The 17,021-nt window shown below is 37.8% G+C and overlaps 1 protein-coding gene across 1 annotated transcript in view; it reads left to right on the plus strand.

Annotated features, from left to right (window-relative positions):
* Window positions 1–17,021, plus strand: part of LOC130907826 (protein eva-1 homolog C) — a 137,730-nt gene that overhangs the window by 48,954 nt on the left and 71,755 nt on the right. Inside the window, 1 exon segment of the mRNA XM_057823300.1 lies at window positions 10,704–10,856. Within this exon segment, the coding sequence (XP_057679283.1) occupies window positions 10,704–10,856 (153 nt within the window).

A 17,021-nucleotide genomic window follows, 5' to 3' on the forward strand; every position in this document is an offset into this window, starting at 1 on the left:
CAAACGATTAAAATTTTTAATCGAGTTAATTACAGCTTAAAAATTAATTAATCGTAATTAATCGCAATTCAAACCATCTATAAAATATGCCATATTTTTCTGTAAATTATTGTTGGAATGGAAAGATAAGACAAGATGGATATATACATTCAACATACGGTACATAAGGACTGTATTTGCCTATTATAACAATAAATCAACAAGATGGCATTAACATTATTAACATTCTGTTAAAGTGATCCATGGATAGAAAGACTTGTAGTTCTTAAAAGATGAATATTAGTACAAGTTATAGAAATGTTATATTAAAACGCCTCTTAATGTTTTCATTTTAATAAAATTTGTAAAATTTTCAATCAAAAAATAAACTAGTAGCCCTATTCTGTCCTCAATGTGTGTGAGTACACAAATTGACAGATACCGAACATAAGTTCCAAAAAGAAATCAGACGCTGTGGCAAAGTTGCATGGCCTTTACTGAAGTCATATCTTTTTGACAGGAGCACGTTTCTTGTATTTTTGTAAAACTGAAAATAACAAGGCAATCTGTCAATTACTTGCATAAATCACAAAATAACATAAAATGTACACACACGTGTCCATTTGAGCAGTAGCACTAGCCAATTAACTCACAAGCATCTAACAATGTAACTGCATTTCACCATATATGTGAACAAATTCAAATACACATCATCAATAACTATCTAATGCTCATGAATATAAACAAAGGAGGAATATAACTCACAAGCGATGCATGTATTAGACACAAACAGTGTGATGGGGCTATGAGAACTGCCACTGAATACTGGATGCGGACGTTAGCTGGTCTGAATAGCACTGTCTATTAGTGTGAGTTCGCGTCGACATATAATCACGTCAGAAAAGCGCGCCGAAACCCAAATAATCAGCTGCACTGAATCGCCAGCAGAGGGCGACATTACGCCACATAACATATGCAAGTCACACCCAAGCGCCAGCAGAGGGCGGAAAAACTCCATAAAACACAATTAACAAGTTGGCCTTTCACTGTACTGACATTTAAATCTGTCTGAGCGGGCCTAGTGCGTTAATTGCGTCAAATATTTTAACGTGATTAATTTAAAAAATTAACGCCCGTTAACGCGATAATTTTGACAGCCCTAATAATATATATATATATATATAAACTTTAGTAAGGGGGAAGTGTAAATAAATTATAGGATTAAGATGTGTTATCATTGAAAAAATTAAAAGTGTTCGTTGGCTGTCACTGAGTAGCATTTGCGATCGCTACACAAAGCTAACTAAATTACCCCCAAGAACGGTAAGAGACGTAGGACAACCAGAGGATATATAAGAAAGACAGGGCTGATGGTAAAGGCTAGCTTGTTGAAACAGGAGAATGTCATTGTCAGTCGTGTTGATAAAAAAGCTAAAGCTATGCTTAGGTCGGGTCGTTTTTTTCGTCTTTTTCAGCCTTCGACACTAAAGCCATCTCTTTAACTGAACATTTTTGTGTTGTTCCACATCTTTGCCAGTGAATTTGGCACCAGGCACATCATTTTCGGAGAGAATTGGTAGGTTTAACTCTGTAAACATCTCCTTCGTACACGATTTCCATTCATTTCCTATTAGGGACAAACGGTGGCTACTCCTTACTTGGCAACAGTAGCTAATGTCATGAATATTAATGAGCGGAAGTGACGTGTTGCTTGCGGTACGCCATTCAGATCGAATCGTGCAGTTCTTAACTGTCACCAGCCCTACCCTAATATTAATCAATTGAGGGAAGAGTCAGCCCAGGACTGCACACATCCTGGGTTGAGTCCACATTACGCCTTTAGTCATCTGGAATTAGCTCCACCGCCTATCGTTACCGTTAACAAGATAAGCGGAATTGAAAATGGATGGAGGCCTTCCCTCAATCCCTCCATGAGCCAGGAAACCAAGAGTATGACTACAACAGTGCAGTAATCCCACCTAGATTCCCGTCTTCATTAGTGACTCCCAATGCAGTTCACAGTGGAGTGAGCAGAAGTGGGCAATTTAATCCACTGATCCCTCTGCTTTCCCTAGTTTTCCTACCTCCAATCAACAACTCTTTGTTCCCTGTCACTTAACCAATTACTTTTAGGAGAAGAAAAAAGGCTGCATGGGGCAGCACCAGAAATGTGTCACTGCCTCCAAAAGAAGAGGTTTATAGAGGATAGAAAGAGGAAGCGAAGGGGAAAGACTGCATCCGTCACCAAAAGACATAACAAGCCATTCTGGCAACCTTCTTGCCTCCGTTTGTCCTCTGCATTCCTGTTCCACTCCCCACATTAATGCGGGCTGTTTTTATTTGGCGGCCAGTGGTGCTGCTCTGGTGGTCACAGGTCACCATGACTGGATGTGTGTGAGGAATGCCGCTGCATGGCTCTACTTGTCCACCTAGCAACTCTACCTCTTTCTGTTTACGCTCCTTAATGCCTTCCGGCCACGAGTGCGAGCTTATTGAGAGCGGAACATTTGACATATTATACATTAGCTTCATACCAGATTACATTAAACAAAGTAAATGTTGGAACATGCATTTGGTTTGTTGTGTTATATTAAAAACATCTTTTTGATCTAAAAGAACAGACAACACATTTATCATGTGCATCACAGTGGGAAGATTCTTGTTTAATGAATTGAAAAAACACAGATTTTTTTTTTTTTCTGATGTGTAATAGTAGTGAAAAACATAACTAAAAGGCAGTATTTTTAGGAAATGGTTGTGCAATATGGGGCAGACGTTTAATCAATGCTGGTACTAGTTTAGCCAATCATCTATGAGTATCCCAGATTGCCCACCCTTCTTCTGGATGTCTTTAAGACTTGCTATCACACTCACCTGCTCGAGTCCATCAATTTGTACAGTGGGGCAAATAAGTATTTAGTCAACCTCTAATTATGCAAGTCTCCCACTTGAAAATATTAGAGAGGCCTGTAATTGTCAACATGGGTAAACCTCAACCATGAGAGACAGAATGTGAAAAAAAAAATAGAAAATCACATTGTTTGATTTTTAAAGAATTTATTTGCAAATCATGGTGGAAAATACGTACTTGTCTATAACAAAAGTTCATCTCAACTAGGGCTGCAGCTATCGAATATTTTAGTAAACGAGTAATCGACTGAAAATTCTATCGATTAATCGAGTAATCGGATAAAACAAATATATTTTTAGGTGAAGAGCAATTTTAAATATACATGAGTAAACAAGACATTTCATCTAATCTTGAACCATTTTCAGTCAATCAATGTCTTTATTTTTGATGTATTGTTGAAAACAGCCAACAATTGCATCTTAGATGTAACTAGAATTTAAAAAAATACTAATTCCCTGCTTTCACTCCCAAAACTTTTAGATCTTATTAAAAAAAACAACAACATATATATATATATATATATATATATATATATATATTAGGGCTGTCAAAATTAACGCGTTAACGCGCGGTAATTAATTTTTTAAATTAATCACGTTAAAATATTTGACGCAATTAACGCACATGTCCCGCTCAGAAAGTATTCTGCCTTTTGGTAAATTTTACAGCAAGGCTTTTTATGCTGTCCAACAGCGAACTCTTGTGGTCGCTTTGCGACATGGTTTATTGTTTTCTTACCAGTTCATTATGGCTGCACGACGTCTCTGGCTGATAATGCTGTGCTTATATGATCCTTGGACAAGATTTGTCCGTAAGTATGGTTGTTGTAAAGAATGTACATATTATGTTAGTAAGCGAAATGTTATATTTTTTGTATGAGACGCTTTTTGTTTATGTTTAGTGAATCTGTATAGCGTGCTAAGCTAACGTTGTTGCTAATGCAATGCTTGTGTACTTTTATTTTGTAGTTTTACGACGGTCTAAAGAGGACAATGGTTTGAGACCATTTTATTAATAAATTAGATGAAAAAGGAAGAAGAATTATTAAGGCGTCGTTCACTAGCTGTCTAGCTTTGGAAAAAGTAGACGCTTCGGAGTGAGGACAGCATAGACAGATTTAAATGACAGTAGAGTGAAATGCCCACTACAGTCCTTATGTACCGTATGTTGAATGTATATATCCGTCTTGTGTCTTATCTTTCCATTCCAACAATTTATTTTACAGAATATATATATATATAATTTACAGAAAAATATGGCATATTTTATAGACGGTTTGAATTGCGATTAATTGCGATTAATTAATTTTTAAGCTGTAATTAACGCGATTAAAAATTTTAATCGTTTGACAGCCCTAATATATATATGTATATATAAATATGTGTATACATATATATATATCTTACCTAAAAATGCCGTTACGCTTGATAACACACGTCACTTAAGTTTGTTCCCACGTGTTTCAATTGAATTTCTATTTGTGTCAAGCCATTTTTAAGTTCTATTTAAGTTTTAAGTTAGTCGAAACTGTAAGTCCTGATAGGATTTTCAGTTTTTGCAGTGTTCAAAATAAATGTAAGATACAGGCTGTATTGGAGCACATTAGGGATCAGTGCTACTTGGTGTTTTATCCAGCAATGACTACTGAGCTTAAATTGATAGTTAGCATTATTAAGTTTTTATTTTACACCCTCATCACTCCACAACGCCTATGTTATGTTAAAGCCTGTATGTAAGACACGTTAGCCACGCATCGACAGTGGTCATAATTAAAAGAAACCTAGCCCTCCGCAGGACTAACGTTACGTGAGCTAGTGACAGTGACGTTAATCTTATTTATTAGTGTTTAGCGCTCTTTATTAGTGCTTGGCGCTCTACTGCTTTACGATGGCGGCTGTTTACTAACGCTGCCTAGACGCGGCCGAGTCTGTCATTTCGCATCTACTTCAACATACATGTGATCTCTATGAGACGCATCAGACGCTACCTGCTACCAACGTAGCATCGTGCGGGCTAGTATTTAGCAACGTCGGCGTCGTTTGTAGCGGCTGTCGGCTGCAGTAAGTTTTTTTTGTTTTGTTTTTTTTTCTTCTTCCTCTATGCACGTGACATCAGCGCGTTGTCCCGCATTAAAAGTAGTCTGAGCAAAACGTGATGCTTAAAGCTGTCAAAATAAACGATTACTCGAGGTGAACAAAATTACTCGGATCAGTTTTTAAACTCGAGTTAGTGTTGCTCGAGTATTCGTTTCAGCTCTAATCTCAATACTTTGTTATGTACCCTTTGTTGGCAATAACGGAGGCCAAACGTTTTTTGTAACTCTTCACACATTGTTGCTGGTATTTTGGCCCATTCCTCCACGCAGACCTCCTCTAGAGCAGTGATGTTTTGGGGCTGTCGTTGGGCAACATGGACTTTCAGCTCCCTCCTCACCCCGTGGCGTCAAAATGATAACAAGAACGGGGAGCAAAAATCCCAGAACCACACGGGGAGACCTAGTGAATGACCTACAGAGAGTTGGGACCACAGTAAATAAGGCTACTATCACTAACACAATGCGCCGCCAGGCACTCAAATCCTGCATTGCCAGACGTGTCCCCTTCCTGAAGAAAATGCACATCCAGGCCCGTCTGCGGTTCACTAGAGAGCATTTGGATGATCCAGAAACGGACTGGGAGAATGTGTTATGGTCAGATGAAACCAAAATAGAACTTTTTGCTAGAAACACAGGTTCACTTGTTTGGAGGAAAAAGAATACTGAATTGCACCATACACACTGTGAATAATAGGGGTGGAAACATCATGCTTTGGGTTTGTTTTTCTGCAAAGGGACCAGGACGACTGATCTGTGTAAAGGAAAGAATATATGGGGCTATGTATCGAGAGATTTTGAGTGAAAATCTCCTTCCATCAGCAAGGGCATTGAAGATGAGACGTGGCTGGGTCTTTCACCCTGACAATGATCCCAAACACACAGCCAGGGCAACAAAGGAGTGGCTTCGTAAGAAGCATTTCAAGGTCTTGGAGTGGCTTAGCCAGTCTCCAGGTCTCAACCCCATAGAAAATCTGCGAAGGGAGTAAAAGTCCGTGTTGCCAAACGACAGTCCCAAAACATCCCTGCTCTAGAGGAGATCTGCATGGAGAAATGGGCCAAAATACCAGCAACAGTGTGTGAATATCTTGTGAAGAGTTACAGAAAATGTTTGGCCTCCGTTATTGCCAACAAAGGGTACATAAAGTATTAAGATGAACTTTTGGTATTGACCAAATACTTATTTTCCACCATGATTTGCAAATAAATTCTTTAAAAATCAAATAATGTGATTTTCTGGTTTTTTTCCCCACATTCTGTCTCTCATAGTTGAGGTTTAACCATGTTGACAATTACAGACCTCTCTAATATTTTCAAGTGGGAGAACTTGCACAATTAGTGGTTGACTAAATACTTATTTGCCCCACTGTATGTGCGTGGGTGTAATTGACGTCACAAAATGGCTGCGCTCCTAAGTGGTGTCATATTTTGTGTTGAAACATCATTCTCTCCATTATCAGAGGTCTACGGAACTCACACTGAGGGCGCTTTCACACTTATACTGTTTGGTCTGTTTTAAACGGACCAGAGCGTTCTTTTTCTCAGATAGTCCGCTTCTTTTTGTAAATGCGAATGTGCACCCGAACTCTTGTCCGGACCAAACAAATGAACTCTGGTCCGCTCAAAATCGTGGGTCTCGGTTCGCTTTAAGCGAACCCAGCTTCGGTTGTGAATGCAACCGGACCAGAGTGTGCTTTTGCTACATTATGTGCAGCGTCACAACTTGGAGCTGTAATGGTACATGCAGGGCATCCTTGGAAGCATAGGCATAGTTTGATTTTTGGGGCAGGGGAGGCACAACATGTTGATGACCCAAAACGTAGTGTCAGCAATAAAATTAACTTAAAAAAATATTTGTAATAAGTTGACAATGGGTGTTTTTTGTTTCCCATCATTCTTGAGGGGGAATTCTAAATCAGGCTGCTTAGGCAATACTTTTGGCCGATCGTGATCCATTGAATATGGTACGCTCGCCGATGTTGTGCCAATGTAGTTACCCCAGTCAAAAATTGTATCCCCTGGGCGGAGCCATATAGAGGTAGATTTGTGTCTTTATTATTCAATCAAAAAAAATATTTTCAACCCAAAAACATGTCGCTTCAATCAAAAATAAATGTGTTTGAATCCAAAAATAAATTTGAGACTCAAAAAAACTAACAAAAATAAATGCATGTGAAAGCTATTTTTCTTTTTTATTTATTTATTTATTTTTAATAAATTTATTTTTGATTGAAACAACTTTTTTTGATCGAAATAATGTTGATTCGTGTTTGGGCCACATTTTGGCTAGGACATTTTTGTCTTTATTATTCAATCAAAAAAAAAGTTTCTTCAAAAAAATATATATACTTTTTTAATTGATTTTAAAAAAAGAACATCCCTTCAATCAAAAAAAAGAAAAATATCAATCAAAAAGTTTTTGAATGCAAAAAAAAAAAAACTTGAGATTGAAAATGTTGCATTTGAATGCTTAATTTTTCATTGAAAAAGTTTTCTTTGATTGAAGCAATCCTTTTTGTGTTAGGACATTTGTGTCTAAATCATTCAATCCCCAAAAAGCCGTTTCAATATAAAAACAATTTCAATCAAAGAAGAAAAAAAATTAAATATTTTTTCCAATTTTATTTAAAATTTCTTTTAATTATATGCAGAGCAAATGACCGTCTAAGGTCCTCGAAAAATAATTTTGACCCATTATAATTCTTTTTTTTTTTTTTCATTTCAATCATTTTTGTTGCAGTTTTATTGCTTTACAACTTTTATATATATGTTGGAAAGTGAAATACATGCAATCACACTTTTCGGCCTCAAATCCGCTTATGCTTGGAAGCAGAAGTACAGCGCGAACGCTGTTCAAAATCAACAATGGCAAGATGACAGACGATTAGCCTTGGCCAAATTTTGTTGTGCTGTGATAAGCAGTTACATTTTACACACAGAATTGGGTTCTAATTTGGCGATTGTGCTTTTGCAAGCCGTTGCTGAGCGTACCGTGTGAGAGTGACTAGCCGAGACACTTTTATTTTATGTATTTATTTAATTTTTCCAAACTTACGTGTATACAAACTTCTGCTTCACAAAACAGTCGACAAAAAATGGACACATACAGATTATCATTGCAAAATAAAGACCATGATAAAAAAGTATATATATACAGTTTAACATGCTACATTACGTGCGTCACTCTACACTCCCTCCCCTCCCAGGAGGAATTTCCTCTTCTAAAGTTGTCCAATCAATGAATGTGCCTTTCGTCCATGTTGTTCTACACAGAAGGTTCGGTTGGCGCAGTGTGAATGCTGAACCTTTTCAACAACTCATTTTCCATATAGTGGTATTAAAAAATATCTGAACCTTTTGGAATTTCTCGCATTTCTGCATAAACTCACCATCAAAATTGAACTGTCATTGAATCTTTGTCAAAATCACACAGATGAAATAACTGTCTGCTTCAACTAAACCCAAAAATGTTTGGGTGGTTTTTCATATTTTAATGAGGATAGTATAGAGGATAGTAATGAGGATTAATCTTGGCCCATTCTTCTCTACAAAACTGCTGTAGTTCAGTCAGATTCCTGTGATGTGTGGCATGAATCGCTGTCTTTAGGTCATGCCACAGCATCTCAATGGGGTTCAAGTGTGGGCTTTGACTTGGCCACTTCAGAATGTGTATTTTGTTCTTCCGAAACCATTCCGAAGTTGATTTACTTCTGTGTTTTAGATCATTGTCTTGTTGCAGCAGCCATCCTCTTTTTAGCTTCAACTGTCTGACAAACAGCCTCAGGTTTTCCTGCAAAACATTCCGATAAACTTTTGAATTCATTTTTCCATTAATGATTGCAAGTTGTCCAGGCCCGGAGGTAGCAAAACAGCCCCAAATCATGATGCTCCCTCCACCATGCTTCACGGTGAGGATGAAGTGTTGATGTTGGTGAGCTGTTCCATTTTTCCTCCACACATGACGTTGTGTGTTACTCCCAAACAATTCAACTTTGGTTTCATCAGTCAACAAAATATTTTGCCAAAACTTTTGTGGAGTGTCCAAATGCCTTTTTGTGAACATTAAACGAGCAACAATGTTTTTTTTTAGACAGCAGTGGCTTCCTCTGTGGAGTCCTCCCATGAAACCCATTCTTGGCCATAGTTTTACATATAGTTGATGTGTGCACAGAAATATTGGACTGTGCCAGTGATTTCTGTAAGTCTTTAGCAGACACTCCAGGGTTCTTTCTTTAACCTCTCTGAGTTTTCTCTTGGCGTCATCTTTGGTGGACGGCCACTCCTTGGGAGAGAAGTGCCAAACTCTGTCCATTTGTAGACATCTCTGACTGTCAGTTGATGAAGATCTAGACTTTTAGAGATGGTTTTGTATCCTTTCCCAGCTTTATACAAATCAACAATCCTTGATCGCTGGTCTTCAGACAGCTCTTTTGACTGTGCCATTATGCACATCAAACAATGCTTCTCATCAAGACATTTCATACAAGGTGTGTGTTTTATAGTGGGCAGGGCAGCTTTAAACCACTCACCAGTGATTGGGCACACACCTAACTTAAAATGTTTGATAAAAATAGGTTTCAATTGCTCTTTAAGTCTCCTTAGGCAGAGGGTTCCCTTACTTATTTTCCTCCTTCTGTCATTATTTGATGCTATCCTCATTAAAATATGAAAACTTATAAACGTTTGGGTGGTTTTGGTTAAAGCAGACACTGTATTTTCATCTGTGAGTTTTTGACAAAGATCAGATCAGCGCTCCAACCGGACCCTGGCCCTCTTGGTCTAGTGCAGTGGTTCTTAACCTGTGTTTGATCGAACCCCATGGATTCCGTGAGCAAGTCCAAGGGGCTCGGCGAAGGCAAAGAAACGCAGACCCCTATTTTAGTACGCTGATTAAATCCAGCCAAAGTGGCTTTTTAGACCAGGTTTTGGACTGGTGTGCTCCCAATTTACAGGCTTAATCCATTTCTTTTAATTGCTAGTCATAGATCTGATGGGAGGAGGAACTGGTTTGCTCAGTGGAAGGTTGACTCGCACTTGGTATGAGGTAATACAACAGACTAATGGGCAGCGTGGTCTCAAATTTGGACCTGTTTATAAAGCATACTGTCAAAATTAGACGAATTTTGAATGGGAATGTGCTAAATTATCAACTTACTTGGTTGGATATATTGGTTTTGAATTTGGAAAAAAATTGCTTACCGTAATTATCTAATCCCGAAGGGTTCGGTGAATCCACATGTGAAACTTGTGAGGTTCGGGACTTTTAGCAAAGTTAATAACCACGCCCTTAAATGCATATAGCTACCATAATTCACATGAAGGTCATTTACACTAGTTGTTGTCTGTTCTTTTAACACAACAAACTGAAAGGTATACTGTACTAGTATATATCTGCGGTAAACTATGGGAATTTGTTTTGCAATTGAATCACAGTTCAGTAATACATATTAATTAAGTAAATATAAAGCTGTACATTAGTAATTATTTTGTTATTTTTGTCATTGTTATGACTTAAAACAGGGAAATTAGCAAAATAACTGTCACATTTAAATTGCAATGAGATACGGAGACATTTGTGTATAGTTTTAAAGATATGTTCCTTCATTACAGCGGAAAGTGAAAATAGTTAAGCTGAAAAATGGATTGGCAGATTCTCCTCTTGTTCCTTCATTGCAGTAAATTTGCTGTAAATCAATGTTTTAAACTTCTTCTTTTTTCCAGATGAATATAAGAGCAAAGTGGTGTGTGAAGAGGACAGGATGAGGCTGAGCTGCAAACGAGGAATGCAGATCGCGGTCTACTCTGCCATGTATGGTCGCACCCAACAGGGCACCCTAGAATGTCCTCTGCATCACAGGAGAGCTCCATCAGTGGGTGAGCAATGACAAAAACACTACATCATCCATTTAGCAAACAACTACTTCCAAATAGAAGAAAAGGTTCAATTCTGGTACAGTAGGACAAGTAAGGGCAGCACCAGTGTTATATCCAGATCAATCAATTATGGAATTAATTTCCCTACTACATAAACGTGTGACCTTTAAATTTGTTCTTGGATTTAAAGGTCAGACAAGGTTCAGGGGGAACTTTTTTGGCATTAAGACAAAAGCAGGCCAAGGCAAATCAAGTCTTTGCATGATATTTAAATCACAACCCATGTCCTGCAAATGTTCTTCTGCATATTACTGGAAAAATAAGGGAAGAACTGCGTCAGTTTTTTTCTAAGAAGCAAAACATACCAGGCATCATTTTGTGGCTCGCAGTTTTTACTAATGAGTTTTTCATGTTAGGACTTGAATGCATCTTGAGCACAAAAAGCAGCACAGGTCTTAATTCTGCTATAAATCGTTCATTTTTTTTAGGGAGCGGGGGTTGACATTGCATGATTATACCATGTTATGTCGTCTTAAAGAGATTTGCAGCTTCCGATGAGGATTTGTTGACCGACACACCCATTTTGGATGGATCAGCGCTTTAAAACTGAGACAGATTTATTTTCATTTTACGCAGTTATTTCCTTGCTCAGTTCTTAGAGCATCCTGGAATACTATATAAAACCCCTCTCATACAGATGGACACATTGTCAGGGCGGAACTGGGTTGGAATGTAGATCGGATGTCTTTTAAACCTCAGAGATGCGCCTAGAAAAAAAATTACAAGGATTGGGTTCCCATTAAGAATGAGTGTGTCTTTGTGTGTGTGTGAGCATTTACAATCCAAGCTTGGACAACTATGCTCATAATTTAAAAGTCTACATTTTTATTGTTGTTTTTAATGCTTGTGTGAGTTTAAATGGCGAGGTGCACCATTCAAACTGTACAATACAATGTGGACTTGCCCCGCGGTGCCTATGTGTGTGTGGCCTTTATTCGACACAGGGTTCAAAAGGCTAACACTGGCTGTGTGAGTAATCAGAGACAATTATAAAGCGCATACTGTGCTCATGGAGCGCCCCCCATTCCAGTAGAGCAGCAGGTGGTTGGGGGTGTGTGTGAGTCTAATATCTGGTTTCAAGCTCGACATTAAATACAGTAGCGTAGCTGTGGCAGTAGCGTTGGCAGATGAACTCTACTGTTACAGAGGTACAAAGGCCAGATTAGAGGCAGGGCGAAGCATTGTTAACCGTCAAATGGCATTAGCATTGTGTGTGGTTACAATGCACATGCAAACGCCATGCTTGTCTATTTCTTTCATTGATGCACACACACACACACACACACACACACACTCAAGTGGGATTCCCCCTGTGTTTAATGTGGCTCTAGTGTCACTCGGAGCAGGAAGTGAGGTTGTCTTGACTGACATCTCAGAGCCACACTGCTAATTATCTTTCGAAAATGGGCCTCCTCTTCTTTTTGTTGCCATCATACACAAGATGATGTGTTTATGGCATCTGAAAGTCCAAACCAAAATTGGTCTTTTTGTATGCACCACTGCATTTTGGCAGTTTAGCCATGTTTATTGTGTGCTGTTTTTAAAGCTTTTTTGGTCATGTGGAACTGTATTTTTGGAAAACTCCAGAGCAAAGGCCCAGATTTTACAGTTGCAAGTGGAGACCAGGAATTTGCTGCTTCTTTTATTTAATGTATTTCTTACTCGACTGTGAATGGCACGTGATATAAATCTATCTAGGGGTGGGTAGTAACACGTTACGTATACTCAGTTTACATTTACTTGAGTAACTTTTTGAGAAAAATGTACTTCTAAGAGTAGTTTTATTAAGCTATGCTTTTTACTTGAGTAATTTGTGAAGAAAAAAACGCTACTCTTGCTCTGCTACTTTGGGCTACACAAGAGCCGTTACATTTTTCCTCTTTATTTTACATATTAGATTTATTTATTTATTTATTTATTTATTTATTTATTTATTTATTTATTTTTGCCAGCGATGCCAAGAGGAGCTTTACCGATTTCACCAATGAGACATCGTAACAATGATCACATGACTCTATTATACCAATCAGACGCAAGCTTGTACATCCGAAACACATGATTATAACAATATATATTTGAGAGAAAAAGCATGTTATTTTGCCTCGTTCAAATCTTAATATCTGAACATTTAAATATGTAAACTAAAGTGCAATCACATTCGGAAATGAATGGTTCTGGTTTTTGAAATGTAAATGAACCAATCTATTGTGCTAAAACAACAAAATTGCAATAACTGCATTAACCATCAAAGTGAAGTCTAACTGTAACTGTAGTCTTGAAACAAATCTGAGTAAGGAAAACATTGCAATAAAATAATGCAAACTGGTTAAATTTGAGAGTAACTGAGAGCTGTCATGACAGAACATTGCTTCAATGATATCTGGCGCCATCTAGCGTCGTGAATGGGGAGAGTAGCTGAGATCTGTCATGACAGAACATCACTTCAATGATATCTGGCTCCATCTAGCGTCGTGAATGGGTATAATGTCTAGACCGCGAATGTAAGACGACACCCTCTTTTTCAGTCTGATTTCAATGCAAAAAACACAGTCTTATATTCGGGCCAATACGGTATTTGATATAGACTACTGCCCTCAATATGACTTATAAGTGCGGATTTTAACCTCTCTCCCAGTTTTTATTTGGAACCGAGTGACCACGGAAAACTGGTGATATGATCCTTTTAAATTCAAAATAGTAATTTTGAAGGAATTATTCACTATTCAAACTAGGAACTTTTTTTTCCACCAGTGGGCACTCATGCTCTTTGAACGAATAATGCTTCATTAATGTATTTATTTTTCTTGTGGGAATTTAATGATTTGTTTATATACAGTATATATATTTCTTTGGCTTAATGTTGTTATGGAATGGGTTATTGTAGAGCGTCATTATAAAAACAGTTCATATACGGTGCTGGCCAAAAGTATTGGCACCCCTGCAATTCTGTCAGATAATGCTCAATTTCTCCCAGAAAATTGCAATTACAAATGCTTTGGTAGTAATATCTTCATTTATTTCGCTTGCAATGGAAAAAACACAAAAGAAAATGGGGGGGAATGAAATCATTATCATTTTACACAAAATTCCAAAAATGGGCCCGAAGGCGAACACAAGACGAAGGTTAAGGGATCGTGGAGTCTGGGTAGCTGTGCTAGCATTTGGTAGCGTCACTTTCAGAGTTACTCCGAGAAGTTGCAATTTGGTTGGATAGTAAAGGAAAGGCCTTTACCTCAGCCTGAGCGAGGATTTCAGCAGCAGTGTGTTTTTGATGAGATGCTTTCTGGAAGTTTACCTAACAGTTCATCGACGCAACCAAATGCTAACGACCAGACCTTACCAAATGCTAACAACCAGACTCCACGATCCAGCTAATCACTTAGCTGGCTCTGCCTGAGGTATATGATTGACAGAAAGCAAGTCATTGTGCAGAAAAACGACATCATGAAATAAAAAGGCCATTGTGGAAAAACACATTATTTAAAAAAAAAAAAAAAACTTTGTGAAAAACGCTATGTTTTTCATAATAATATTACCTTATTTTACAATTTAAGAGCCATGTTACACAATTTGCCTGCTATTCATCAAAAATGGTATTCATTTCAAAATGTTGTTTTTATTTATTTAATTTTGATCCTTCTGGGGTTCTAAAGTTGGCAGGCACGATGATCATTGAAGTGGGAGGAAAAAAAATTTGAGATTTTCTTCTTGCCAACACAGCTTCAATAGACGGGTCATTTAAATGCAGTCGGTATAATTCTGTCCGTGCAAACCTTGTTGAGAATAGAACGCAATGGCACTGTGCTTGAATTCATGTGAATTAAAATAAGCAGTCTTTGCATTTTAAATTTAGCCCAACGTTATAATACTCCACAATCCTCCTGCCAAAATATGGCTACTGTATACACAACTTTTTTAGCTTGTAAAATTTGCCCTTTCTCTGGTCACGGAACACTGCACAATAGCGCAATAAACGCACACAACTATGATTATTTCAAGGAAGTGCACAAAAGATATGCCCAATTGTAGAACTTCTTTGATGTTGTTTGCTCCTTGTTTTTTGGGGGAGTGGTCACGTGGGACAGGTCTTAACTGTGATGGAGGAGCCTCAAAGCAAAAGCCCTCTTCTCTCATCTGACCCATTATCATCACACAAAACTCCTGACATCTAAATTACTCTCCCTTTGCCAGATCTGCTACCACTTCTTGTTTCTCAGGGCCGCCGTGCTTTCATGGGTTTCAAGCAAAGCCCTAACAGATCATAGGCATCTACTGATGGAACTCTAAATGATTGCAGTGCTGTTTCACTAGAACTAAATGACTGGCTTTGATGTGTTAGATAATTACTGTGTTGAATTGCATTTTTTGTTTCTTATTAAATCTATACTAGAGGAGCTATTTTAAGTGGTATTTCTATATTCAGGCATTGACTCTAACAGACATAATTGATTAATCATATGTGTGTGCATCTATTTAACAAATGTTAGATTGACTGGCCTTTATTTATAATAGGTGGGGTGACTGTAATTTGAGTAAATACATGATATTTTTGCACCCGAGTTCGGGTCACCTGATTTTGAGAATCTGCCGATACAGTCCCGATACAGAAAAAAAATGGTTACTTATTTGTTTTTATTTGAACAAAAAGTTCCAACAAACATGTTACAGGATTGTACTTTTTGCAGTACTTCCTCTTCTGCTTTTTCTGGATTTGTTGCGGAGTATAAAACTTTGTATCTTTTGGCAATGCCATTGTATTTCTGGATTATTTTGTTACTTTTTAGCCCTTAAAAAGTAAATATATGTATATATATATATATATATATATATATATATATATATATATATATATAATGCGTGAACAATATTAGGAAAAAAATGACATTGCGATATACAGTAGTATGAAAAAGTATCTTAACCTTTTGGAATTTCTCACATTTCTGCATAAAATCACTATGAAATGTGATCTGATCTGTATCAAAATCACACAGATGAAAAAAAAGTGCTTTAACTAAAACGACCAAAACATTTATAGGTTTTCATATTTTCATGAGGATAGTACGCAAACAATTACAGAAGCGGGGAAAAATAAGTAAGTGAACCATTACATTTAATATTTGCTGACCTCGGCCACTTTTCAATAAATCAGTTCTCTGTCAAAGGCTCTCCAATTCGTCAAAAGCTGTTCCGAGAAATCGCAACACAGTTTGTGCTACGTCTTGGCGGTGGACAGTTCTACAAATTAATATAACAGGATGAAATTCCGCATTGCCACGGAGCGCCAGCTACACACATCCTACATGGTTGACTCCTATTTGTTGTTTTCTCAGCTCATATTTGAAGGTAATTTTATGCAGAAATGTGAGAAATTCAGATACTTTTTCACACCACTGTATATTGCAAGAGCTCCACACTTACTTTTGCATTGGTTGCACTGGGGTGGCAAACTTTTTTTTTTTTTAATTTTTTTTTTTTAATTTTTTTTAAGGTGCACCAGCACAAAATTAACACCCACGTTTTTCATTGTATCACCTTAAACGCCATACTTGTAATCACTGTCCATAACATTCATTAATCTTCTGAATCAATTATCCTTATGACGGTCACAGAATTGCTGGAGCCTATCACAGCTAACTCCAGGCAGAAGGTGGGGTACACCGTGAACAGGTTGCCAGCCAGCTGAGGGCACTCAGAGACGCAGCCATTCACCCACACACTGACACCTATGGACAATTTGGAGTGTTCAATCAGCATACCATGCACGATTTTTTGGGATGTGGCAGGAACCCGGAGAAACCCACGTAGGCATGGGAAGAACATGCAAACTCGACACAGGAACTGTTGATCTAAGAACTGTGAGGTGGGAGTTCTAGCCACTGTCCCACCATGCCTTTTTCAAAATGTAATTTATTTTTAATAGGGCTGTCAAAATTATCGCGTTGACGGGCGGTAATTCATTTTTTTAATTAACCACGTTAAAATATTTAACGCACATGCCCCACTCAAACAGAATAAAATGATAGCACAGTGTCATGTCCACTTGTTTCTTGTGTTTTTGGTGTTTTGTCGCCCTCTGCTGGCGCTTGGGTGCGCTGATTTTATGGG

The sequence above is a fragment of the Corythoichthys intestinalis genome, chromosome 19, assembly GCF_030265065.1.
Source record: "Corythoichthys intestinalis isolate RoL2023-P3 chromosome 19, ASM3026506v1, whole genome shotgun sequence".
Taxonomy (NCBI): Eukaryota; Metazoa; Chordata; class Actinopteri; order Syngnathiformes; family Syngnathidae; genus Corythoichthys; species Corythoichthys intestinalis.